Source organism: Carassius carassius, chromosome 38, assembly GCF_963082965.1.
Source record: "Carassius carassius chromosome 38, fCarCar2.1, whole genome shotgun sequence".
NCBI lineage: Eukaryota > Metazoa > Chordata > Actinopteri > Cypriniformes > Cyprinidae > Carassius > Carassius carassius.
Genome location: NC_081792.1, coordinates 8,506,539 through 8,534,461, shown reverse-complemented (window position 1 = coordinate 8,534,461; position 27,923 = coordinate 8,506,539). Strand labels below are relative to the sequence as shown.

The 27,923-nt window shown below is 38.6% G+C and overlaps 1 protein-coding gene across 1 annotated transcript; it reads right to left on the bottom strand.

Moving 5' to 3' along the window:
- Positions 1-248: 248 nt before the first annotated feature.
- Positions 249-27,923, bottom strand: LOC132119255 (dysbindin-like). The gene is made up of 4 exons (XM_059529063.1): positions 27,637-27,923; positions 5,538-5,687; positions 4,948-5,091; positions 249-976 (listed from the first exon to the last, which is right to left on the bottom strand). Exons 1-4 carry the CDS (start codon positions 27,677-27,679, stop codon positions 729-731), a joined length of 585 nt encoding a protein of 194 aa, XP_059385046.1. The 5' UTR covers positions 27,680-27,923; the 3' UTR covers positions 249-728.

The following is a 27,923-nucleotide window of genomic DNA, read 5'->3' as shown; positions in this document are numbered from 1 at the left end:
TGAATTAAACCAATCAATTCATATGGATTCATTTTATAATGCATTTTTGCATGGGCTTTCAACTGAGGGGACAGAAACCTCTCAGATTTCATTAAAAAAATTGTTTATATATATATATATATATATATATATATATATTAACATTAATAATGCATTATTCAAATCAAAAGTTATGCTTGTTAACATTAGTTAATGCACTTGTGAATTAGCATGAACTAACAATGAATAACTGTATTTTTATGAACTAATTAATAAATACAGTAACAAATGTATCGTTCATTGTTTGTTCATGTTAATTAAAACATTAACCAACATTAACTAATGGAACCTTATTCTAAAGTGTTACTATTTTATGTTTTGTTTCCTTTTGGAAATGTTTTCATGAGACTCACTGCCTTAATTCAATGTAGTCCGCCTGCAGAGCACCATCAGTCTTTGTAAAGAGCATTGCAAAATGTGTGTAGGTATTTCTAAACCTATATTTCCAAAGAACAACAAAAGATACAGTCAAATCTTGCTAAGATGCAAATTATATTACAAAATTGCTAGGAAGTGTGACGCTCTCAGTGTGGAGTAATAGTGGCCTTGAAAGTGTTGTGAAATACAAGCATTCATGAAGGTCTTTGGTAGATTGATTTATGGCTAAAACCGGTCAACCCACCCATGAAACAGTCTCAACCTAGACATGTTACACTTCCCAAACTGTCAGTAATTAAAGAGAAGGCAGTTTATAATAATAAGGGTGCAGACTGCTTTTTTGTGGCATCACTGGCTGTGGGCACATCTTCATGCGCGTCTTCATCATCTGATTGAACGATGGGAGTGCTCGATCTGTCCTCGTTGGAGGCTTGACTGTCACAGGTGGAGTTGGAGGAAGTGGACAACATTCGGGATTTGATCTCACAAGGGTCAGCATTTCTCAAGGACACGTGAGATCTCGGCAGTCCATCCTCTTCTATGTCAGTGTGGCCAAGAGCTGGAAAAGAAGTGACTATTTAATTTAATTGGACACAATTGTTCACGGAGCAATTTTATCTACAAGACATTTTTTCAGTGTAGATGACTTGATGACTAGTGATCCTTAGATCTGAACCAAATGGCTTCAACATATAATGAGTGACTGTTTCTTATGACACTTCCCTGGAAAATGTTTAACTATAAAAGGTTTTTTTTACTAGAAAAGCAGTCTTTTTTTTCTTTAACAACAGTGGCTCTAAAAATGGCTCTAAGCCATTCTTTATGCAAGACCACATAGAAAATGTTCATAGTAACTGACAGATGTCCTTGAAATAGGTCTCCTGAAAAAATCACACCTGTCTCTGTGAAAGACTTAAGCTTTTTCCACACTAACTAAATTGCTGCCTTGATTTTTTTCTCCAAACAGGCGCAAAACCCCAACTCAGAGCCGATTCTAAAGTAACCAGGATTTAAACATAAAATTTCTTGCATAAAATATCATCAAATACACAGTGAAGTTTAAATGGCCAACATCAGAAATAAACACAATTCTGAACAGATATCACTGCTTAGCCTTAAATATATTTATTATTAAATCTGATTATGAATCAATTATGAATCAAACACTTTCAGGTTTATTAAAATCATTGTTTGTGTATACAATTAAAAAATAAAATACAGTAAAAATAAAAACAAAATTGCATTTGTACTTTTTTTTCCGGTAATTTTAAAAACAATGTATAGGAATTTTAAAACAAGGTGTATTAGTGTCCGCTGTATGACCCTCGTAATGCTTTGTTGTTTTAATATTGGAGGCTCCTGAGATGACTGAGTTTATATGGGTTACCCATCATGGGTTTTTCACCTGCATTTGGCAGGTTGGTGAGTGTTAATTTAAAGGGTTAGTTCACCCAAAAATCAAAATAACGTGTGTCTAACTCTTGAGGCATCCTAGGATTATATGATTTTCTTCTTTCAGACTAATCTTTTCAAATGTAATAAACACTTTTCTCTAACTTCTATTATCTTAAATGCACAGACACTATTTAAACTGAACAGAGATGACATCACTGAATTCAGTGATGAACTGCCTTTAACTATCATTCTGCATTATTGACACACTGTTTTCCTAATGAATGTTGTTCAGTTGCTTTGAAGCAATGTATTTTTTTTAAAGCGCTATATAAATAAAGGTGACTTGACTTGACTTCTCTCATTTCTGTTATCTGTCATACGCGGAAGCCATTCCGGCAGATGACGTAATACATCGGCGTTGCGTGATTAGTGACGAACGCAGAGAGAGAACAAAACAAAATGGTGGTCATGAATTAGAAGTAAAACCGAGGATTTAAAAAAAAAATGTTGGAGGACTTCAAAATAAACCAAGAGGAGACTGGTTTTCTTTTGCTAAAGTGAGAAAACTTTGCTTCCTTTGCTCCTATAAACAAACTTGCAAGACTAACATATCTCAGAGGAGCGCGTGCTGCACATACGTGCTATGTCATCCGTCCGGAACGCTTTCCACGTATGACAGATAACGGAAGTGAGAAAGAAGTGTTTGTTACATTTGAAATATGGACATTTTTCTTACTCAAAGGCCTTTTTTCACCCCCGGAACAGTATGAGGCATGTTTATTATAAATGCGCGTGCTTTATTTGATGATTTGTGGACTGTTCAACTGCAACACCCACTGACTGCAATGATAGGTTGGAATAGCCAGGACAATTTTTTATATAACTATTTCACGAGTTCACGCTTACATATAATTAGCTGAGGTATGGTATGCATATTTGGCGTGCTGTCTGGGGAAGGGCTCCGAGCTCGGGTATGGCCCGAACCTAGAGTACCCCCCCTTCCCCGTCTATTTATAAAGTGAACTCGAAGTGAGGAGATGGGGTGGAGGAGGGATGCTGATTAACCGTCAATGGATAGAGGTAAGTCAGCGATATTTATACTGTGGGAGTGATTACTCGATTGTTGTTCCCCCGTGTTGATTAGGTATCTGATGCGCTCCTCCCAACCTTGTTACGAGAACATAATTTCACGAGTTCATGCTTACATATAATTTGCTGAGGTATGATTTGAGTATTTGGCGTGCTGTCCGGGGAATGGGTCGATACTCACTGCATCGGATAAGTCTCGCTTGTGGGCAGCAAGTATGGAACCCGACCGGGGGAACTGTCTCCGACGTCTGACGGGAGCACACGCATCAGACGGGTAAGCCTCGCAGGACGGGGAGAGGAAAAGAAAACCTGTGCTGGGAGGCTCTCACTGCATCCGATGGGGTATCAACTCAGAACATCGAACGGGTAACCCTCGCCAGGCGGGGGGAAAAGATGTGAGGATAGCGGAGGGAGTTTAGACTCGTGGCGTCGGACGGTTAAGCCTCGCCTACCATCGAATGGAAAGGTAAAGTTATGTGGCCAGGAGATTATGGGTTGGCGTTAGAAGGGTTGGCTTATGAGGGTTCTGTGAGCTTCTTTGATAAGGAATTGGTCTGACCGCTAATAGGTCTTAAGGATGGTTAGGGTGTGGCAGAACATAGAAGTAAATGGGAGCATGAGAGGAGGAGTAGAGATAGCTGGTTGAGCCACCTGCGGAGCTTGCTTCGGCTGCTGTAGTTGTTGGCTGCAAGAAAAGTAGAAGTGTTAGTAACAATTGATGGGGCAAGCTAAAAATAAAAAATGCCTGGGCAGCCTACTGTGTTGCCAGCTTAGCAATTGGTTGCCTGGTTTGACAATTCCTCAAGCCATGTCTGCATTATTACGTTCCTGCTTGAAAAACATGTTTTCCACTCGTTTTGGCCTTCTGGCATTTTTAAACGGTCTCCAGAGCGGATAAATTTGGAATTCTGTTCTGTCACGTTGTAGTATGGACTGTGGAAACAGAGGCTTTTGAAAACGATGAAGCATGTTTAGTCTTGTAAAACATTGTATCAATAGACATGATTATAACAGTAACGATAATTGCAGTTATGTGCTATTCACTTTCAAGCGATTTCTAAAGATATTTACATTGCATGCTTTTCGTATTACTGTCCTGAAAAGACAACATAGATTTTACTCACACTTGCTGTCCTGTGGCAAAATTCTATTCAATTCAAGTTTATTTGTATAGCGCTTTGTACAAATCGTTACAAAGCAACTTTACAGAAAATGATGTGTCTACAATATTTAGTAATAGCTTATAAGTGGTGACTGTCAGTTTGTGCACGTATGACAGGATTTGTAGAAAAATTAATACAAGACGTAGTCAGGCAGACGATGAACATTATTAATATTATTAATAATTAGTATATGATGCAGTCATACTTGTAGCAATATTTGTTAGTTCTGTTTGTTGATTCAGGGTTAGCATCATCTGAGGTCCTTTGAGAAACACAATGGTAGTTGTGTTTAGATAAATTCTGAGTGATCACGCAGGTACAGTAAATGGTGAAATATGTCCCTTAATAAATTGGTCCTGTCAGAATAATTGCATGAAACTTATGTCTGTCATCTCAGTGAGGTTTAAACATGCACAGTAAGGCAAATGTAATGTCTTCAGACATTTCAGATGACTTGCCTTGAAAAATGCCTTGGCTTCCTGATAAAAATGGCATCGTCATCCGACAGAATTACGTCAAACTTCAGCCACGAAACCTGCATTAGCGTCTTCACCTGAAAAATGTATTGATTTACGACGCGCGGTCGCGGAGGCGAGGCCGCAGTGGGAAGCGAGAGAGAATTGCTGCAGTGAGAACTGGGGTGTGGCACAGGCTGGTTTAAAGCCTGCTGCTGCTGCGATTCCAGTGCTCGGGTAGAACCCAGTCTTGAGCGGGATCATGGTGTCGAGCGAGGCGCTTGCAATTACCATATTGGACAGTGGATCGCATATTACCTGCCACTTGATTCTGTTAGATACTGCAGTCAAGCAGGAACACCAACTAGCAAACTATAAAATTTGTTGATGCAAGTGAAAGGCTATTTAGACTGGTTTGGAGAATGTACCTGGAAGATGGGACGTCAGTGATTCTTCCTCTCCGCTGGCACTGAAGAAGACATCCAAGGCCTCCTGATCAGAGATGTCCATCAGCTCCATCTGTTCTAGCATATCAACGTTCACCTCCATTGATGAAATACTTCCTAAGGGAGCTGCAATAGGAGGGTCAAACACAGCATTTTAGATAAAAAGACAATTATTGGAAGTGAATATTGTGTATTTGCCTACTTATAATATTGTGTATGTTTGCTTATTTCATCTATCTCAACACATGTCTTAGAATAAAGATCATAGTCTTTGAACAAATGGGTTTTTCTATAATAATGTGCGATATTTTTCTATTAACATTGATGATGTGTGATGATAAGATTTCGGAGCTAATACAACAAGTTAGCTTGCAGTCAATGTTTTATTTAATAAAATAAAACAAGCAGTCACTCTGGCAGAGATATTATTATTATTTATTATTAGTAGTATTATTGTTAGCACACTAGAAGTATTTTCCCCCCTAAAATTTGTTAATAATCACATTATATTATTATATTATAAATATTATATATAACAATTTAAAAAAATGTATGTTTGTGTTCAAACTCACGTCTCTTATAATCTATCTGCAGGTGTGCAGAGGAAAGGTAGACATCCACGTCGTGTTGAAAGACCTCCTCAAAGAATCGTTGTCTTTCTTTCATCCTCGTTTGCTGGGTCGAATCTGGGTCCGGGACTCTCTGCGCATGCTCCGTCTCCGCTACCAGCAACAACAGAGACACCAGGTCAACACCCAATGACAGAATATTCGCTTTTATACAACAGTTAGTTAATTCCATTCAAATAACGGACAAGTTGCAATATACAACCCTTTCAAATAAATTAAATAATAATAATAATTGCACCAGCAGGGGGCACAATTTACACTTGAAATCTCTATACTATTATTGGTATTATTTAGCATACGCCGCCATATAAACATGCTCGTTTGAGTGTGTTTCTGATCGAGCTATACAGTAGTTGTATGGGGACAAAATCACAAACACTTTGTCCCCAGAGTGCTTTCAACATGTTACAAAGGAAAATGGTTTAAAAAGAAAAAAGAAGTCACTCTGAAACAGTTTTATTTGTAATATCACAGTATTATTTGCAGTAGCTTGTCATGGAGTGTCATGTAAACACATATAATGACACCTTGGAACCATGGTTCTGCCACATTGCTTTAATGAATGGGCAGAAGTCAATAAGATGTCCTTTTTTGATAATAAACATATATTTGAAAACATGTTTTACAAAAAAATTAAAATTAGGCAGACATAGCCTATGTATGACGGTAATTTATGGAAGCAATATCGGCTGGCCAAGAAAACTGACCTTTGGCCTGGAAGCAGAGATGTTAGTCATTGGTCTATAAACAGAGACATCTCAATGTAGTAGCTCATGCATAAGGATCTCAAAATAGACAATATGAGTCATCTACCACTCTGACCCCAGGAACTTACCTAATAAAAACATGAACAACCAGTTCTGAGTAAAGCAATGCTGGCCGACTTCATTTCAGCTTTCATCAGATGCAGTACAGTAATATAGAGGCTGTATATTAGTAGACTGCATTCATTTGTGTATTTTTTAATTACACAAAAACTCTTTACAGCACACACAAGCAACAATCAAGCTAATTATGGTTGCCAGTATGACATGTCCAGCCTAAATTTGTATTTCACTGTCCTTGAAAAGAAGCACACATCAGCTCAGCTGAAATAACAGCCCTAAAGCTTGCACTACGGCTGTAACCTGTTAGAGAATGGCATTCTTTTCCTTTCACAAGTCATTAATACATCCAGACTCACAGAGACAGCGTCCCACAATTCAACCATAATTAGAAGGCACAGGCTGAGCCTGAAATTATTGGATCTGCCTTTTAAACCTGGTCTAAAATAGGAATAATGTAAAGATTGTCTGGTGTGTAACGTGTGTACTGGGAGAGCAGCTGCTATCAGACGTGTTGTAGAACAGGGCCATCGTCTGAGTGGGATAAATAGAAACGTTGTCCCAGGCCATGTGACGAAGGGGGCCAACTAATTTTTCTGTTATACAGCTTATTAGTTTGGAAATATACACTGATCAGGCATAACATTATGACCACCTTCCTAATATTGTCTTGATCCCCCTTTTGCTGTCAAAACAGCCCAGACCCATCGAAGCACAGACTCAAATAGACCCCTGAAGGTGTGCTGTGGTATCTGACACCAAGATGTTAGCAACAGATCCTTTAAGTCCTGTACTGTAAGTTGTGAGGTGGGGCCTCAAAGGATCTGACTTGTTGTTCAGCACATTTTTGCTTTGTGGCAGGACACATTATCCTGCTGAAAGAGGCCACAGTCACCAGGGAACATAGTTTCCATGAAAGGCCGTACATGGTCTTTAACAATGCTTAGGTAGGTGGTACGTGTCAAAGTAACATCCACATGGATGGTAGGACGGTCAGGACCCAAGGTTTCCCAGCAGAACGTTGCCCAAAGCATCACACTGCCTCCAGCGGCTTGCCTTCTTCCCATAGTGCATCCTGGTGCCATGTGTTCCCCAGATAGGACACACACACCCGGCCATCTACGGGATGTAAAAGAAAATGTGATTCATCAGGCCAGGCCACCTTTTTCCATTGATACATGGTCCTGTTCTGATGTTCACGTGCACTCTGTTGGGACTTTCGGCAGTAGACAGGGGTCAGCATGGGCACCCTGACTGGTCTGCAGCTATGCAGCCCCATACTCAACAAACTGCGATGCACTGTGTATTCTGACACGTTTCCATCAGAACCAGCATTAACTTCCTGAGCAAAACAGTAGAATATCAAATCCTTACACCTGCCCATTCTTCCTGCTTCTAAACACATCAACTTTGAGGACAATATGTTCACTTGCTGCCTAATACATTCCTCCCACTAACAAGTGCCGTGATGAAGAGATCATGAGTGTTATTCACTTCACCTGTCAGTGGTCATCATTTTATGCCTGATTGTTGTATATTGTTTTTTGAGCATCATATATGATTCACTGCATCAGGTTTTTATGAACCATATATGATAATATATAGGAGAATATGGAGGTCATACTCAAGGAAGAAAGACACCAGTTTTATTTAGAGACCCAAACAGAGCACAAGTATGCTGTTTGATGCAGTTGCTGAGTGGTATCAAACATGATACAGCGGCTTTATAAGGACAACTTCAAAACAGACCAGGCATCTAGCACTGAGTTTATGAACCATATCTATAGGATGTTGGGAGATATACATTCATAAAATATATATGAGTAACTTTCCAAAACTATCTGCCAACTCTTGTTTATGTTATAGACAGTGTATATATCATCCTCCACCCATGTTTGGGCATATCTTTCACATCGTTCCAAACCTGTGTGCATTGCTTTCTATTATGGAACACTTTCCGGCCCTCCAGGAACTGAGTTTGACCCCCCTGATCTACAATATTATCTTAGGGTAGCAGAACATTTTGCACCATGGAGTGTTAGGGTAAGACTGTGATGACTGCATTTCCTTTTTATTTCTGTTTAAAGAATTCATGAGTCATCACATTTGACAGGCAAACTGCCACTTTAGGCAGTCGTGTAAGGTTTAGATGGGGTCATTCTCTCTTGCCTGGTGGATGGCAGTGTGGACGATGTGAGGCATCCAGGGGCCACAGCGCTGTCACTCTGAATAACTAATGAGATCTGCACTAGCTGACCACCACAGCCAGAAAGGGCAAAGGGGAAGCTGGATGTCCCATTTATGTTTCCATCTGACAGTCCTGTGCGTGTAAGCAGGTTTATCTTTTGACATGCAAGCATGAGAGCATTAACACAAATGTGTTGTAATATATAATTTGCAAACTGTCAATTTCAATCAACTGAGTCAACAAACATAAATATCAAAGTTATGCATAAATATCAAGGTTTGGGGACTAGTTAAATATTAACATTACTATAAATGCCCTCGTCATTTAAGGGGAAACATAAAGCTTACATAATTAAAAATTGTAAGAAAAACGTATGCAACTTATATCTTTAAATTGTTTATATTGCTTAATTTAAATATATATATATACATATATATATATATATTTTTTTTTTTTTGAAACTGTACTGTTTTCTCAAGAAAAATACATTTTAAAAGTCCACTTTAAATAGACATAGACAAAGTATTTGGCAACATTCTTGAGCAAAAAAATTATTAAAGGGCATTGCTAAAAAGACATTCCTAAAAAGAACATTATTTGGTGTAATGCAATTTGTTTACGTGGTTAAAGGTTTTAAAAAAAAAAAACTTACTTTCCACATAATGTACATTATTGTTTCTCCTCTATACCCCACCTTTCTGAAACCCATTGATTTTTACAAAGTTCATCGTTCTGAAAAGCACAGTGTGCTCTTATTGGCCAGCTATCTAGTGCATTGTGACTGGCCGAATACCTCAAGCATATGATGGAAATGTTACGCACCTTACTAGGTTCAGGAAATTTTCCTCTGTAAAACGACATCGCAGCAGAGGCAACAATACTACAGCGACAATACTATACTTTTTGGATATCAGGAGAACTTTACCTGCCTGATTGCATTGTGCCAGTTTTAAAGTTTTGGTAGATGAGGGGGATATTGCTATGGGGATGTTTTTCAGGGGCTGTGTGCTCAGCCCCTTAGGAAAGTCTTAATGCTTTAGCACACCAAGACATGTTGAACAATGCTTAGCTTCCGAGATTGTGAGAACAGTTTTTGGGAAGGCCCCGTTTCTAACTCAGTATGACTGTGCCTAAGTGCACAGAGCACGATTCCATAAAGACATGGTTGAATGTGTTTTGTAGAAGTACTTGACTAGCCCGAACAGAGCCCTGACCTCAACCCCATGAAACACCTAAACTGGAACGAAGATTGTGAGCCAGGCTGTCTCATCCAACATCAGTACCTGACCTCACATATGCTCATATGTTTAGTATAATGGTCTGGTGTCCCAATACTTTTGTTACTTTTGTCTATTTTGTGCAAAAAAAAAAAAAACACTGCCACTTAAGGGTTATAACAAATGAAGGAATTTAGCATATCTTGAATATGGATGAAATATCAATAACATGCATTTAGAAAACAGATGCATATAAATTTTTCAATTTTTTTCAGTTTTTTCAGGTCCACTATATTGTATTGTATCGGAAGAACATTCAGTTAATCCTGCAGAGTCAAACTAAGATAGTAGCAGGAACACACCAGGACTGAAATAAAGGCTTTACCTATTGGCATTCTAACATCCAAATGTCAAATCATTCAACACGTAAACTTAAACTCGCCTCTCTGTACTCTGCAGGGATCTCCTCTTTCATTTTTCCTTGACCTTGTCCAAGTTTAATATTTAAAACACACACCAGTATTTACATAAAAGGTTGAGAAGGTTGAGGCACTTAAAACTCAACCGACTTGCCATAAATGGATATTGCATAACCGTGTTGCTGTGACTTGGTCCTTGACATCTGCCCTGTGCATATTTGCTTTTTTGCACGTGTGTGAAAATAAAATGATGACTTGGTGCTCCTGAAATAACACAGGGTTAAGTGTTTTGCTCAGGGGTGCAGCTACAGTGTGTGTTTTATTTTCTGGCATTCCCTTCCAGTCAAATGCCATTTTCTCTGACGTGATTGAGAAAGGAGCAAGTAGGAGAACTATTGTCCCTAAAAAACAATATTTTGCTGCCCATTGTCGCACTTAGAAAAATGCCAGTGCGGTGGGCATAGTGTTTATTCAGGTCAGCTGGCAGGATTGGCGGAGCTCATGTGTGTTCCTGACCAGTGGATCACATATAAGTTTGTAGGCTGCAATAACTACATTCTGTTCATTTCATATTATATTTTATTTTTGGTGTGTGCTAAGGCAAACACTGTTCTATGGACATGAATGATGCCTCAAATCATGCAGCTTGTTAAAGAGCTGTGTGCTGTTACTTTTCTAAGCAATCAGATTTATAGTTTGAGGGTTGATCCAACACACTTGAAATAGAAAAAGAAGTACACTATACTGTAGTATAAAGATTACATGGACTCTTTGTGTTTTCACCATACCTGACTTAATTTGTTGTCATTGTTTCTGATTTCAGTACATCATTAGGTTGTCTTGTTAATTATCCTTGTTTGGTCTGTGTTTTTAAGTTCCTGTGTATTCAGTTCTTCTTCTGGCTTGCTTAGTTGGGGACACCTACTTTCCAGCAATATCGTTGACTTGTTTGCACAGATACTTTTTTAAATGAACTGAGCTGGATGATGACATCACTGAATTCAACTGAAAAATGAGTGTTTACTTTTGTCATTTTGCATTATTGACACACTATTTTCCTAATTAATGCTGTACAGTTGCGTTGATACAATCTGTATTGTTAAAAGCGCTATATAAATAAAGGTGTCTTGACTTGACTTGTACCTTTGTTGTAGTAAAGACTTTTGATATTACCTTTTTATATCTTTGTGAGCTCATTATCTAAGAATAGCCATGACAGCTAGTGACAATGTCAGAATATTAAGTATCTTACTGATAATTAAGTGAGGTCATGTAGAAGTTAGGAGTTTGAGTTTAGGAGCCTGATGGCCTGGGAGAAGAAACTCCTCCTGAGTCTCTCGGTTTTTGCCATCAGGCTGCGGAAGCGCTTACCAGATGGCAGCAAAATGAAAAGATGGTTACTGGGGTGAATGGAGTCCTTGATGATTTAACAGCTCTGCTTTTGCAGCATTTGAGGTAGATGAGCTAAGCCCACAACTCTTTGCAGGGCTTTGCAGTCTTGACTGGAGCTATTCCTATACCACACTGATATACACTGAGTCAATACACTTTCTATAGCCTCTGAATAGAAAGTTATCAGGATTGCTGGTGAGACCCTGAATTTCCTCTACTGTCGCAGATGGTACAGCCTTTGCCTGGCTTTATTAACCTGTGTTTGGATGTGTGAAGTCTAAGTCAGGTCCTCGGAGATGTTTACACCAAGGTACTTGAAGCTGCTCACCCTCTCCACAGGGGTCCCGCTGATCATAAGAGGAGTATAGGGCCGCTGCTGTCTCTTGCTGAAGTCCACAATCAGCTCTTTAGTTTTACTTACCTTTATAGAGAGACAATTGTCCTGCACAATGATGTGAGTTTCTCTACCTCATCAAAGTATGCTTCATTGTTTTTGGAAATGAGGCCCAGAACCACAGTATCATCAGCAATTTTGATAATAGATGTGGAGCTGTGGGAACACACAAAGTCATGTGTGTAGAGAGAGTAAAGCAGGGGACTAAGGACGCAGCCCTCTGGGGCTCCTACGTTCAGGGTGATGGAGTTGGAGGTGAACTGGCCTACTTTCACCACTTGAGGTCTACCTGTGAGGAAATCAAGAATCCAGTTGCAGATTGAATAATTCAGGCTGAGGTCCATGAGTTTGGAAGCTAGCTTGAATGGTAATATTGTATTGAAAGCTGAGCTATATTTGATGAATAGCAGCCTTACATAGTTCCCATTGCTGCTTTCAATGTGCTTGAGTAAAAGAGTGCAGGATGTGAGAGATGGCATCTTCAGTAGATCTGTTGGGGCGATAGGCAAACTGGAGAGGGTCCAAAGTATCAAGGAATGGAGAAGTTGTTTTTTATAAGTTTCTCAAAGACCTTCATGAGTGTTGACGTGAGGTCAACTGGACGATAGTCATTCAGGCAAGAGGGTTTATTGTTCTTAGGCACAGGGATGATGACAGATTTTTAAAGGAGGTGGGAACTACCGAGGTAGCAAGGGACTCGTTAAAAATACATGTAAACAAATCAGTGAGCTGATCAGCATAGGACCTCAGAACACGGCCAGAAATCCCATCAGGACCTGCTGCTTTCCTTATGTTCACTCGCTCTGAACCTAGTCTTCCGACACGGTGATCACATGATTATCGCTGCCACTGCTGCTTCCTGATGCGCTGATCGGCAGACTTGCGCTGTCTTGGTTGCATTCAAAGGGGCTGTAGAAAGAGTTTAACTCATCAGCCAGTGCCGGGTATGTTCTCACAGCTGCAGAGGATTTGTTTCCAAAGGCACAGATGGTTCTTAGTCCTTGCCACATGCGTCGGGAGTCATTTAGCTGGAAATGCGACTCTATAGCCATAAAATTACCGGAACGACTTTACCGGTAAATTAAAAAATGCGCTGTTCACACAGTCAACGACATTCCGTCTTTTTTCCAGAAAAGCACCATTCACACATCCATTCCAAAATACTGGTAAATTCTGTGACATCATTAACCTCTAAACAGCTGTGCTTGAAAACATGAAGGGGTAAATGTGGTCAGTGTTTTTGTTGATGTTGCATTTTTGTTTCAAACTTTAGCATTCATGCAACTGCTTTTGTTACAGAGACATCGTAATAGACGATCACAAACCAAAATACTGAACTATAGGATAAAGAAATGTTGTATGTTGTCGCTAACAACTGAAGGCAGCTACCTGCAGCTTAAAAAAGTTGGTGCCTCAGTCAGGGTCGGTCGACTGACATGACGTGCTTCATCACGTGTCCTCGGAGATGCTAGTTTGGGGTTCCTCTGAATTCAAGTTACTGTTTAGAGCAGTGGTTCTCAACCTTTTTTTTTCCACTGGGCCGCACTATGTTTCAAGTGCAAAACTCACGGGCCGCACGCATATCATTTACATATTATGTCATTGATACAAATCAACCAGCTTTATAATAGACTATTATAGCCTAAATATTATGATATCTAATTGATTACATTCATTGAATTAAATAAATAATTATACTCACCATTAATAAAACACCTGATGCTGTCGGGAGCTGGCCAATTTTGTGAGATTTGGATGCGCGACATTGCAGAAAAGATGCGTTCACAAATGTAGCGTATGTTGATACAAATTACTATCAAATAGTTTATGTGCCTTCAGCGCAGATGAACAGTTCTGTGTTCAAATGCGTTCAAAAGATGGCGCAAAACACCGGCAAAAGTAATTACCATAAATGGGACAGGGGGAAATAGTAAGGAGATATTTGAATTATTTACTAATAAACTGGTGTTTTCTGAGTCTGTGTCGCAAGGATGCAGTTGCCTGTCTCGCCATCTCCTCATTAGACGCGCCTTTAGAGAGAAATGCATCTATACGGATTATGATTATAATGAAAGAGTTTTTGATTTGTTTTATTTTGTTAAGTAGTCATTTAAAGCTTTCTAAAGATATATTTACCTGTGAGGCATGTACTTCATTTCGAGTTTCGGTTCATTTTTGTAAGCGCTCCTTTTCAAGATAAGACGAGATGGCAGAAAACGTATCAAGTTTGTTTTCTATATTTAAAATTTCTTTATTTTATTTTATGATCGCACTGGCACCTCTATGTCCCAAAAAGCATGCTTTATCTTGCACTCTCTGCACAACATATTGGATATAGCGGACATTTTTCTGGGTTTAATGTTAAAACATCTGTAATGAGACATGGTTGGGGCACTACAAGTCCCATCAGCCCTAGTGCTATATAAGGCAGTAGTGAGGTTACTTTGCTCTCTCGCTTCCTGTCTTTGACTGACTGGTGGATGAATGGATGTCACGGCACATCTAAAACTTCAATTGATGATTGATCACCTCAGAAGAAGTGTAGCAGACGAGCAGTTATGTTAAATGCTGGTGCAGCGTTATTACGAGCTGAATATATGACACACACCATTAAGGACGTAGTAGTATTAAAATTTTATAAAATTGTTTTTAGGATTATGTTTTAATGATTTTACTTTCTTTTGTTTTTAGTGTTTTGGCCGGATTATTGCCTGACTGATTGTTGCCTGAGTGTCCATCAAAATAACGGATGTTAGAGGTATTGCTTAATTAGAAGGGAACTTTTGAATGTTTTTCTATTATGTGCAGCAATTAATTTGAATGTTTTATTTTATTGATGTGTTTTTTATGTTGTAAATAATTCTTTGTTGTAATTAACTGTGTTTCCCCTTACAGGGATGCATGGTTACCGTTTACTTTAGATTTAATTTTCTTTGGTTTATTTATTGTTTTTTTTGTTTGTTTTTTTTGGATGTTGGATCATAATTGTATAAGGAAAACCTAGGCCATAAAAGGATGGTTCTATGGTGCTGACTGGTTTGTTCTACTTGCATTACCCACTGTTAATTAATTTGTTTTTCTTTCTTTTTGTAGATTTCTTTTCAAACCAACAATGGCTTCTGGGTTATCCTCACTGTATGGATGGCGGTGGTGAGGTGGCTGGGATCGTGTGGTGGTTTGGTCACTTTATTTGTGTTTCTTTCTCTTTTTTTTGTAGGTTTGCAGTGTGATTGCTGTGAGTGTTGTGGTGAGAGCATTTTGAATGCCACTCTGTCTTCACGATATAGGTAACCCGTGGCTATCTGTTGGTTGATTTCGTTTTTTTGTTTTTGTTTCTTTTTATTTATTATTATTATTTCCTTTGTGGGTATTTGCATTGACGATCTGTTACACCTTTTTTTTAATATGTTGAATTATTTGAATAAAAATGTGCCTGTTGAGTAAAGCTGTACTACCGCCTTGCGCCTGATTACTTACCCCATTGGGTCATTGTTACACATCGTTACATGCTTGAACTGTATTATATATTTGGATTTTATTTTAGACGTGATGATTTGAGAAGGCTGAACTGATCAAACATAGGCTATGATCAGCTCACTCTCTGTGCTGGCGGCTTGGTAGTTACTTTAAAAAAAAAAACTTATAGGCCTATTTAATGACAAAAAAATGCTCCATTATATTTTAAATGCCTCAAACACTTTATATATATATATTAGTGAGTATAAGCTGTTTTGGGAGAAGGGTGAAAAAAGACGGGCTGAACATCTTCAAGTGAGTGGCAGGGCAAACCGAAAGTCTCCTCTCATACGCTACTGCATGATTTACAGTTCCTCTCAGATGACAACAAATTGCTTTGTCAAAATCCCCCGCAATGATAACCGCGTCAGGATGTTTGTTAATGTAACCTCTGAGCACATCGTGAAGCTTCGACAAAGCCAAGCTTGTGTCTGCTTGTGGTGGAATGTAGACAGCATTAACAATGATCGATGAGAACTCCTGGGGTAGATAGAATGGGTGGCAAATAATGGATAAATGTTCCAGATAAGGCAGGCAAGAGCGCAACAGAGTGAAGATATTCCTGGGGTCACACCATTTCTTGTTGGTCATGAAACGCACTCCACCACCTTTGGATTTAGCAGCCTCTACTGTCCTGTCCATCCATAAAACAGAGAAGTAATCAGACGGCGTTACAGCAGTGTCCGGGGCTGAGGTCGGGAGCCATGTTTCAGACAAACAAAGAATGTTACGTCCCTAATGTCCTGTTGGAAACTTATCCTGGCTCTAAGATCGTCCATCTTATTCTCCAGAGATTGGATATTGGCAAGCAGAATGCTCAGCAGAGGAGGGCTGTGTGCTCTTTTTCTTAGTCTGTTGTGAATCCCAGCGCATTTACCGCTATGTTTCTTGATCCGTCACCACGGTGGGTTATTCAAGTGGCCATTGTTCATCTTAACATTCTGGAGAATCTCAGATGGTCTCGATGGGTTGGAGGATAAAGTGTCCTGAAACAGGCGAGTGAAGCGGTATTCAGTGTCCAAAAGTGTTCCTTTGTCGTAAGTGATTAGTGCAGACAATTTGTGTGTAAAAAGAGAGAGCCAAAGAAAGTAAAAAAGTAAATAAAAACACAAACTCTATGTCACCTCCTCTCGGGTGATCATCACTGCAGCTCCGTTGTGGCCGCCTGGATCCTCGGCATAGTTCCAACTCCTCAGCTGTCTGTCTGTGCCATACGCTCCACCTACATCACCGCCATCACCTCCAGTCATCCCCATGGCGGAGTAGGGTACTGTAATGCCATGGCTCCTCCCTCCATCGATGCTGCCATGGAGCGATGTCCTGGCTGTGACCTGGGCACCTGCTATCACGCCCCTTCTCAAGGCTCCTCCCTGGCTATTACCTCCATCTCCACTCTGTACTCTGTTAGTCATCCTCCTCCTGAACCCCCACCAGTTTTCTCCACCAGCCAACTGCCCTTTGCCATCCCTTTTCACCATCTTTTGAGTCAACAACTTTTGAGACTGCGTCTTCGTGCTACTCTGTTTGGATTATCCTTGTTGGAATACCTTTGTTGGATTAAAGACTTTTGATGTTACCTTCTTCATCTTCTGAGCTCATTATCTAAGAGTAGCTGTGACAAAAGAGTTCTTATTTCTGAAATAAAATACTTTAAAGAGGATGTATAATGCTATTTTTGTCACAGTTCTGCTGGTGTGCCCTAGGAGGCCAACAGATATCACTCTGTGTCGGTTTGAGCACATGGCTTGTTGTGTGTTTGTTGGTGCCAAGTGTTCTCCTGTCTATTGTCTTACCTTCTTGTTACCTTGTTATTGTTTAAGTTACTCCACCTGTGTCTACCTCATTACCTTCCCGTTTGTCTCCCTATTTGTTCTCCTTGTGTCTGCAGTCCTGTGCTGATTCCTTGTGTATGTTAGATGTTCCTGTTGTCGTGTCATGTTGTGCCATGCCCTATCCTGCATGCCTGCCTGCCTGTTTTTTCCCCTCGGGTAGTTTTTGTTGTTCATTTTGTTAATTGAATTTGTTAATTGAATCAATTTGTTACTTCTAATAAAAGCCTATTCTTCCTGACTTGGAGTCATCTTCTCTCTTCTGAGACTATGATAATTTAATGTATTTTGACTCAAAGTTTAAAAAAACTATTTGGACAAATGACAGAGTATTTCTGTGCCAATACTCCTTCTGGGTTTTTATAGGTTTCGGAAACATATTTATGAGTATGGCCCAGTATGACATCATATACATTCATGTATAATGCCACTGTCTCATGTATGCGCATACAACAGTTACTGGAAGCTAAAGATTGTTTTTTTGTTTTTTTAAGTTTTAAATATGGTTATTTTTTCTTACAAAAATGCATAAATTCGCATCAGAAGGCCTTTATTGACCCCTGGAGCCATGTGGGGCACTTTTTTATGATGGATTGATGGATGGATGGATGGATGGATGGACTATTGAATATCACCCATTCACTGCCATTGTAAAGCTCGGAAGAGCCAGGACATTTTTAAATATAACTCCGATTGTATTCATCTGAAAGAAGAAAATCATTTAGACCTAGGATGGTTTGAGGGTGAGTAAATGATAGGGTAATTTTCATTTTTGGGTGAACATACCTTAACGCTGGGTTCTTTGGAAAGCTAAACAAGTTTATCTTTCCCTCACAACCAAAAACACACTTCTTTGGAATTTCAACCATGCTTCAACACACCTGCCTGTTATTTATAAGTGAATCCTGAATACCTTGATTAGAATTTTTTACATTTTTGGTTTCTAGTTAAATTCTGCAGTAAGGTTTCACTCCAAGTCAGCTTCCCTTGTCTTAGAAACCACCATGCTAAACACCCCAAAACCTTAACAACTACATAGAAACACCCTGATAACTGCTTAATACACCCTAGCAACCACTTAGGACACTCCTAACCTAGCAACAATCATTTAATACTAATTTTGACTGAAGATTGGTTGAAGTTTATGGCAACAATACAGTAGTGAATAAAATCAAATTTGCTGTAGAAGAGTATGCAAAGTGGGAGAAATTATGCAAATCTGATATGTATGCAACAGATGCAAGATTAAGAGAACCTATAAAAGTTACTAAAAACTGTGAAGTTACCTTCATTTCTTTAGTGCTTTACATACTACAGATTGTGTCAAAGCAGCTTCACAGTGATTAAACAGGAAATTGCAGAATCTATTATTGAAACTCAGACAATTCAGGTTCTGCCTGTTAATTTTTTTAACAAGTCCAGTGGCGTTGTTCAATGGGCCATATAGATAAATAACTGAAATTAGAGTGTTTTTCAGACCCCAGCTAAGCAAGCCAGAAGGCCACAATGGCCAAACACCATCAGGAGACAAAAATGAAAAAAAATACCTTGGGAGAAGCCAGACCCAGTTAGGGCACCAGTTCTACTCTGACCTAAGTGAACGAACATGGTGTGATTTTGATCAAGGTACACCACACTGGTATTGAAAAGAAGAGTTGTATTGTGAAAATATGTCAAATTATGTTCCATAATTGATCAGTCAGGGTTTTTAATAGGACTGAATCAGTGACTGATTTCAGTTGAATGACTCCATCATGAGGCTTTCTGACCCTTCCCCAAATCATCCAAAATGATCATTCATAAGGCGAGTAAACAGCCACATGAGGATGAGATCACACTATTTTTCTCATGCTCTCACAGCCTCATTTCTTTCTCGCATCGCCCTTTTTCAGACTGTGTTGTCCATTCACACAGCAGTTACGCCAGAAGGGGTAAGTAAGACTTGTTAGATCAAAGGAGAAGAAAGGCGCATTGTCTGTAAGTACTGATATGTCATTCCCTCCATACAAGGCAAAGCTCTGTTTCCAGCCTACCCCCTGCTTACTTTGTCACAGTGGCTCTCACACTAAAGCATTCTGCGATCATGATCCAGCAGGGTCCTAGAAAAGGCACCGCATCCATACAGGCCCTCTTAGACTCATGCCAACTGTCCCAACGATTTCAGACACAAATAAACCTTAAAATAGGTCTTGATTTTAACAGACCATGGCCTCTCATTCACAGGAATGTATTCAGATTGTTTAAATAGTCATAGGTTTGTTTAATTACTTACCACAGGAGGAATTCCTAAACCACACATCAGCCTCTTCCAGGCATCTCACCCAAACTATTTTTCTTTCAGAAGCATTGCAGGTGACTTTCAGAAGCATTGCAGACTAAATAACAACTTAAACCAGTCCACCACAACCCTCTGAGCTCAGTTTGAAAATAGGGCATGGGAAATGAACTTTCCAGATGAATGAGTTAAAAGTGCATGTGTTAAACCTAGCGCAAAAGCCTGATTTACTAAGAAACCATACCTTAAATGCAGATACTGGTTACTCCCACTGAAGAATGTTTTTATACACTTTTGACAACAAATATGGTAACTTTGGATCGAAAATGGCCATTCTTGAGGTTTGGAAAGATATCGGGATTTCTAACCCATTTCTAACCAAAATGAATGAAGACCTTAGATGAAGGATGTGGTATTCAGCTGTAATCACAAGCTTTATTAAGGGTTAACTTGTGTAAACTGATTGAGTGTCATTGTTCTGCAAGCGTCTTTGACATAACAGAACAGCAACAAAAATGAAGATCCGCTATGGTGAACAAATGTTTTTGTCATTACTGTTAACATTGATTTTCCGCAACAGTTTTTGAAACTAGATCACAGTGTTTTTTTTTCAACAGGTTTTAAGAAAACCCATTAGACATGATAAACTCACTATAACAGACACCCTTTGACTTTCTGCTTTATTTGTCAACTATAAAGAATTTGAAACCATAAGTATGTTAGCCTTAATGCTAAAAACATAGCCACAAAACTCCATAGAGTAAATCCAGGATCTATATATAACAACAATGAATACATTTATTCAACAAGTAATAATACAGATGAAATACAAAGCAATTTATTATAGGCCCACCTATGTGTCTTACATGGAAAACAGCTGATCTAAGGCTATTATCATATCAGTGTACTCCGTGGGACATCACAGTTATGTAACACTCAGTCTCAAGCACAAGGTGATGATGTCACAGGTCTGTTATAAAAGTTGTCATGTCTACCAATGCCATGATTTGTCAGGTCATTTGCATCTGCCGCTGGCTGTTAGCGTCTCCCTGCTTTATTGATCTCTGACCTGCTGCGCTTTCACAATGCCATCCATCAAACTGCGGACAGAAGCATGCCACACTGTGTTCAGAGTAAGTAGTAATTTTCCAGTTATTTTACATTATGTCAAGGGTGACGTTACAGGTACCCGAAGATGTTTCCAAACAGGAAAAGAAATAGGCTACACACTGAACTTAGAGAGACAACATGCTGCTCTTGGAGCCATGGACTAGTGCTTAACAAAGATCCACTGACTCACTGAGCTGTGTACATGAGGGTGACCATACTTTCAGTTTGGTAAGGTTTTCCCGATCCTGTTTCCCCCTTTTTACATTAACATTTTCTGTCCTGTCTATATACTTATATATCAGTTTCAAATACGTTTTAAATAGCATCTCTGATGCAAGTTCATATGAGGTGAGGTCCTGTTTTAGTAAACCTATTAATTTCATTATGCCATGGAAGACGTACCAAGGTAGAAAATATTAAAGGTCCCGTTCTTCGTGATCCCATGTTTTAAACTTTAGTTAGTGTGTAATGTTGTTGTTAGAGTATAAATAATATCTGTAAAATTCTAAAGCTCAAAGTTCAATGCCAAGCGAGATATTTTATTTAACAGAATTCGCCTACATCGAACGACCAGTTTGGACTACATCAGAGACAATTTATAAGAGACATGCCACTTTCTCATCCCTCAACAACTATATAAGGAAAACCCGTAACGGCAAAAATGGCCCGCCCCTCCCGCTGGAAAGCCAATCATCCGCTTTTAATCTATCGTCTGGTTCCACTGACGTATGCGCACAGTTGAGGTTTTGATCAGATGGAATCCACATAGAAGAGGGTGATAACAACGCGAAGGCACCGGACTACCAGTTAAAGCATTTTATATCGACCACAAATATGTTACCTTACATTTTAAGTAAAAGACACCGGCATTCTGGATAAAGACGTAAATGAAGTTGGTGTCGTGAACCCTTGCGCATGCATAGGAAAATTATAACCTGTGGGGGAAAAGGCGTTTTAAACCTTATTTTGGGGCAAAGTCGTCCAACTTTTTCAGCGATTTTTATCATATTTTACTGCTGTTTCTATACATGTAGTTTTTATGGCCAGGTGACCAGTGAAAGTGCAGTTCTGACTCTATGCCCATTCATCCCATTCATTTAGATAGGAGCCTGGTCTTGTTAGTCTGAAATAGCTGCCCGGAGGCGTTGCCAAGATGGCGGCCAAGTTGCATAACTTGCCTGAAAGGACTTTGACTACATCCCTCAACTTCTTGCAGTAATGACGTCACTAGAACCGTTTTTTGACTAACCTCCGCCCACAGGAATACACAAAAAGGGGGCGTGGTCTTGTTGTGCTCTGACGGAGAAGAGGAAGAGTTGCGTTTGTGTTTGTCGCCATGTTGTTGAAACACTGTTATTTTAATCTCAGAGTCCAATCACCTTTGTTTGGGCTTCCCAGGGACGCTGTACTTAGAGATCAATGGTTACAATTTATGTTATGTAATCCACATGTAAAACTATGTGCAGCACATTTTGCTGAGGACAGCTTCCTCAATCTCAATCAGTTTAATGCCAGATTCGCACAAAGATTATTCTTGAGTTATTCTTGATTATTCAAAGTTCCCTCTTTGCCTGGAGAAGGCGTTGTTTATGGACCACAACCGGTAAGTGTATTTTGTTATTTAAGTTGGTGCGTTTAACAGTTTCTGTAACTTATTACACAAAGGGCAATGCTGTTTAGGTTTGTTAACTAGATGGTAGGGCTGTGCAAAAAAATCTAATGCGATTTTCATGCGCATCTCGTCAGTAAAGGCGTTCTGTGATTATAAGTACATCTCCAGCACATGCGTTCAGATCAGGATTGCCAGGTTTTCAAAACAAATCCTGCCCACTTGCTTCTCAAAACTAGCCCAATCGCGTTTCCAGGAGGGCAGCGTGCGCTCAGCTGCTGTCGAATCACAACACAGGAACCGCTGGCACAATCAGAACTCGTTACATATTTCTGAAGGAGGGACAGCCCATTTTTATGACAGTGAAAACAGCGGTATACAGATAAGTGAATTGTGTGAATACTGTGTTTTTTTACACGCGATTCGACGCGAAACATGAACACATGTTATATTGCACACTGTAAATACAATCAAAGCTTCAAAAAAGCATGAAAAACGTGACCTTTAATAAAATATCCAGTGTTAAGGCACAGTTTTTAAATATGTTCGATAACTTCCTTTGACCACAATAATACATTTAAATGAACTTGTGAATTGTAAATATATTATTACTCTGTTTTAAATGGGTGCTGCAAGTTGTCCCCGTGTACTAAGTAATTTCAAACATGAAAAGCTGGAAATGTATTAAAATGTAAATACATTTTTAATATACAGTATATTTATATAGTCCATAAATTTTCTCAAAACGAAAATGTTGTATACAAAATATATTGCTGTGTACATTTGTGGCATATTGTTATTACATAAAATCAACAGCACAAACATCAGAAAGTATCATTGATGGATTTAAGGATATTTATGATGTTTTGTAGTATTAGCTGTTTTTTCACCTTTTAAAACATTATATTCTTCTTCAAGAAGAAGAAGAAATATGTTGATATTATCACAGTTTAAATAAAAATAATAACTTCACAGTGGGACCATCTGCTAACTTTGGCTCTTTGTTTCAGTCCTGTTTGGCATGCTATTAATTTTATTATAATTGTGTTAAATAATACAACTAATTACATTTAAGTGTCTAAGTATTACCACAGCATATTTCTGAAAGTCTGATAATATAACAAAAACATGAATAGTTACTGTATAAAACAGAAATCCCCTGTGTCAAATCTACATACATATCTGTGGTTTCCTAAACTAACTGAATTATTAATAGTGGGAGTTATTTGTGTGTGTGTGTGTGTGTGTGTGTGTGTGTGTGTGTGTGTGTGTGTGTGTGTGTGTGTGTGTGTGTGTGTGTGTGTGTGTGTGTGTGTGTGTGTGTGTGTGTGTGTGTGTGTGTGTGTGTCTGTGTGGAATGTGTGGGTTATGCAAGTTTTAGAAAGAAGGAAACGAAACCCAGAAGCATCCCAAGTCTCTCCAGCAATCAGACAATGAAGTCATTCACACACACTAACTTCCTAGACGCATTTAATTCAGCATCTTTAATAAGGCCACTCTAAATTCAGCTGTTCCGTTTCCAGAGAAACTAAGATTCACAATAAAGTACCACAAAGAACAATGTGAATGGAACTAGTAGCGTCCTCAAGATAAAGGACATCATAATGAGTCGTGAGGAAAGTATGAATTGGGGAGTAGAGAACTTGATAACATGTTCTGTCCACCAAAATAAATGTTCTCTTTTTCTCAGATGTCATCGAAACTCCTAAAATAAGAAGATTAAATGCTTTAGGGTTAGGGTTAGGGTTACGGAAACGTCAGTGACATTTCCCCCATTTTGCATGTTATAATCTGCAGCTATTTGAATTTCTGGATTTCCGCATATTTTTACATTGGACTATGAACTGATGAATGTTATAACCTCACAATTTCTATTTTAGGGCTATACAACATTCAGCGATTTCAGCAAATATCCCAGTACGACTTGATAATAAACAGTAAAAGTTGAAGAAAAGGTTTAAGAAAAAGTTACCAGAAAAATGAAAAAAAAAAAATTTATATATATATATATATATATATATATATATATATATATATATATATATATATACCTCCTTCTATATATAATGGGTTTTTTTTTTTATTCTAATACGAAAAAATTGATTTAAATGCAAACAGTTCTGGATAGCAAATTGATTGGACTGTATTATTCATGTACAATTTTATTTAGTCCCAAACCTTCATTCCACTTTACTGTGTGGCCTTTTGGCAAATCAGAAACATTATTATAATGATCATTACAGAAGCTGAGACAATGAGCAAATTCCTAGACAAGCAAGTACAATTCAACAAAACTTTAATGACACCATCTTAAACATCTGGGGTGCAAATCTCCCAAATCTCTTTGACAGACATGGACATTTTACTCATAATGTGAGCAAAATTGAAAGTGTGGAAAATTCTCCTGTGGCCAATCTACAGTAATTTCCAGTCTCAACCTTCGAGCGTGTGTGTGTAAAAATATATCTAAATTACGGCCTATGCTCTCAATGTCAAATGCAGAAATGTTAATCCATGCATTTATGACCTCAAGGTTAGATTATTGTAATGCTTTATTTTGTGGTTGTTCTGCACGCTTGGTAAACAAACTACAGCTAGTCCAAAATGCAGCAGCAAGAGTTCTTACTAGAACCAGGAAGTATGACCATATTAGCCCGGTCCTGTAAACACTGCACTGGCTCCCTATCAAGCATCGTATAGATTTTAAAATATTGTTATTACTTATAAAGCCCTGAATGGTTTAGCACCTCAGTATTTGAATGAGCTCCTTTTACATTATAATCCTCTACGTCCGCTACGTTCTCAAAACTCAGGCAATTTGATAATACCTAGAATATCAAAATCAACTGCAGGCGGCAGATCCTTTTCCTATTTGGCGCCTAAACTCTGGAATAACCTACCTAACATTGTTCGGGAGGCAGACACACTCTTGCAGTTTAAATCTAGATTAAAGACCCATCTCTTTAACCTTGCATACACATAACATACTAATATGCTTTTATTATACAAATCTGTTAAAGGATTTTTAGGCTGCATTAATTAGGTAAACCGGAACCGGAAACACTTCCCATAACACCCTATGTACTTGCTACATCACTAGAAGAATGGCATCTACGCTAATATTTGTCTGTTTCTCTCTTGTTCCGAGGTCACCGTAGCCACCAGATCCAGTCTGTGTCCAGATCAGAGGGTCACTGCAGTCACCCGGATCCAGTACGTATCCAGACCAGATGGTGGATCAGCACCTAGAAAGGACCTCTACATCCCTGAAAGACAGCGGAGACCAGGACAACTAGAGCCCCAGATACAGATCCCCTGTAAAGACCTTGTCTCAGAGGAGCACCAGGACAAGACCACAGGAAACAGATGATTCTTCTGCACAATCTGACTTTGCTGCAGCCTGGAATTGAACTACTGGTTTTGTCTGGTCAGAGGAGAACTGGCCCCCCAACTGAGCCTGGTTTCTCCCAAGGTTTTTTTCTCCATTCTGTCACCGATGGAGTTTCGGTTCCTTGCCGCTGTCGCCTCTGGCTTGCTTAGTTGGGGACACTTCATCTACAGCGATATCGTTGACTTGATTGCAAATAAATGCACAGACACTATTTAACTGAACAGAGATGACATAACTGAATCCAATGATGAACTGCCTTTAACTGTCATTTTTGCATTATTGACACTGTTTTCCTAATGAATGTTGTTCAGTTGCTTTGACGCAATGTATTTTGTTTAAAGCGCTATATAAATAAAGGTGACATTGACATTGACATTGTGTGTGTGTGTGTGTGTGTGTGTGTGTGTGTGTGTGTGTGTGTGTGTGTGTGTGTGTGTGTGTGTGTGTGTGTGAGACCACTGAGTGTGGGAACTTGGATTGTACCCACAGTCCATCTGCTAAAAATGGCAGAAAGATAATCCCATTTAGAGGGATTTCAGTCAGGGTGCACACAACAAATCTAGAACCACGTAAGTCTTTGCTCTCTAAGCTTTGGCAGGTTCATCAAGTCAATCTGGCTACTTAAATGTTTGGTCAAAACAACCATTAAAATCCCTCGAAAATTGAATTTCTGCACTGTTAACCCTAATAAGTTCACAGCACTCGAAAAATATTTTGTAACAGATTACACAAAAAACATTTAAGTGATGTTTACATAAAATTAAAAATCACATTTCCAGTTGCCTTAAATTATCACAGTGTCCCTCTATGATAATATTGTGTAAAAACACACAAAATAACACTTAATTTCTACATTTATTTTCCTTGTTTTCTGATGCATAGCATGCTGGGAACTAGTTCACCTTACTACAACAAAATCTTGAGTTTACAGAACTTATTTAAATTAAGTCCAATGAACTTTCATTATTATTTGAGTGCAGTGAACTAATTTCATTTGATTAATTTCACTGTTTGGTTTTACAGTGATGCATAACACAACACAACATAACATAACATAACACAACACAACATAACACAACACAACACAACATAACATAACATAACATAACATAAAATAAAAACATAACATAACATAACATGACATAACATAACATAACATAACATAACATAACATAAAATAAAAACATAACATAACATAACATAACATAACATAACATAACATAACATAACATAACATGACATAACATAACATAACATTCTGCAAATGCTTTTCTGTAGTAGGTGACTTTGTGTCTTGATTTAAAAAATAATAGAATTGGGTTTTTTGTGTGTTTTCTTTTTTTTTTGTTTGGGTTTTTTTTTTTGTTTCTTTCAGAAATTCCATCAAACTTAAACTCAAATATCAGCATATCTTAAAAAATAACTAAAATCAGCTATGTCACAAATGTCAGATCAAGTTAAGTTATCACAGGTGTTTAATAAAATTTGTTTATATATAAATATTAGTGCTGTCAAATGATTAATCGCGATTAATTGCAACCAAAATAAAAGTTTTTGTTTACATAATATATAATTGTGTACTGTATATATTATATGTATATATAAATACACACACATAAAGTATATATGTGGAAAATGTGTGTGTGTGTGTGTGTGTGTGTATGGTGGTTTCATAACATAAGTACAAAATGTAGTGTTGTGAAGTTTGCTTCATACTCACTTTACTATAACAGGTGGATGTGTTTAATAACAGTAAGGAAACCCCGGTGTTTCTTATTCCTATTCTTTAATTACACAATGATTCTTCTGTTAATTGTGTTGTGAGGACACGTTTAAGAAGATTATCAAAAATAATTCAACTAAAGGTGAAATACTCACACGGCAGACGTTTGTTGTGGAGGTCCGTCCCCTTTGAGCTCATGACTCCAGAGTGACAGAGATGCACAGCTGTAAAACTAATAGCAGCTTCAGTCAGTCTGCCGTCCCAGAGCAAGACTGGACTCTACAGCTCATCTCCCCCGTCTCTCTCTCTCTCTTTCTCTGAATCGCTCTCTGTGAGTCTTTAGGCTTTAGCTTTAGTTGTGCACTTCCTCTGCAGCAGCACCAGTGGCCGTGTCTCTCTATTCAGACCAGACCTAAGGTCTAGGGCAAGTGGATCATACGAA

Excerpts from the sequence above, each read along its gene's own strand:
- LOC132119255 (XM_059529063.1), bottom strand. The coding sequence starts at position 27,679 with ATGAGCTCAAAGGGGACGGACCTCCACAACAAACGTCTGCCGT. Across the intron at positions 5,092-5,537 it reads GCAGATAGATTATAAGAGAC|CTCCCTTAGGAAGTATTTCA; the intron begins GTGAGTTTGAAC and ends CTCCTATTGCAG. Across the intron at positions 977-4,947 it reads ACTGACGTCCCATCTTCCAG|CTCTTGGCCACACTGACATA; the intron begins GTACATTCTCCA and ends CTTCTTTTCCAG.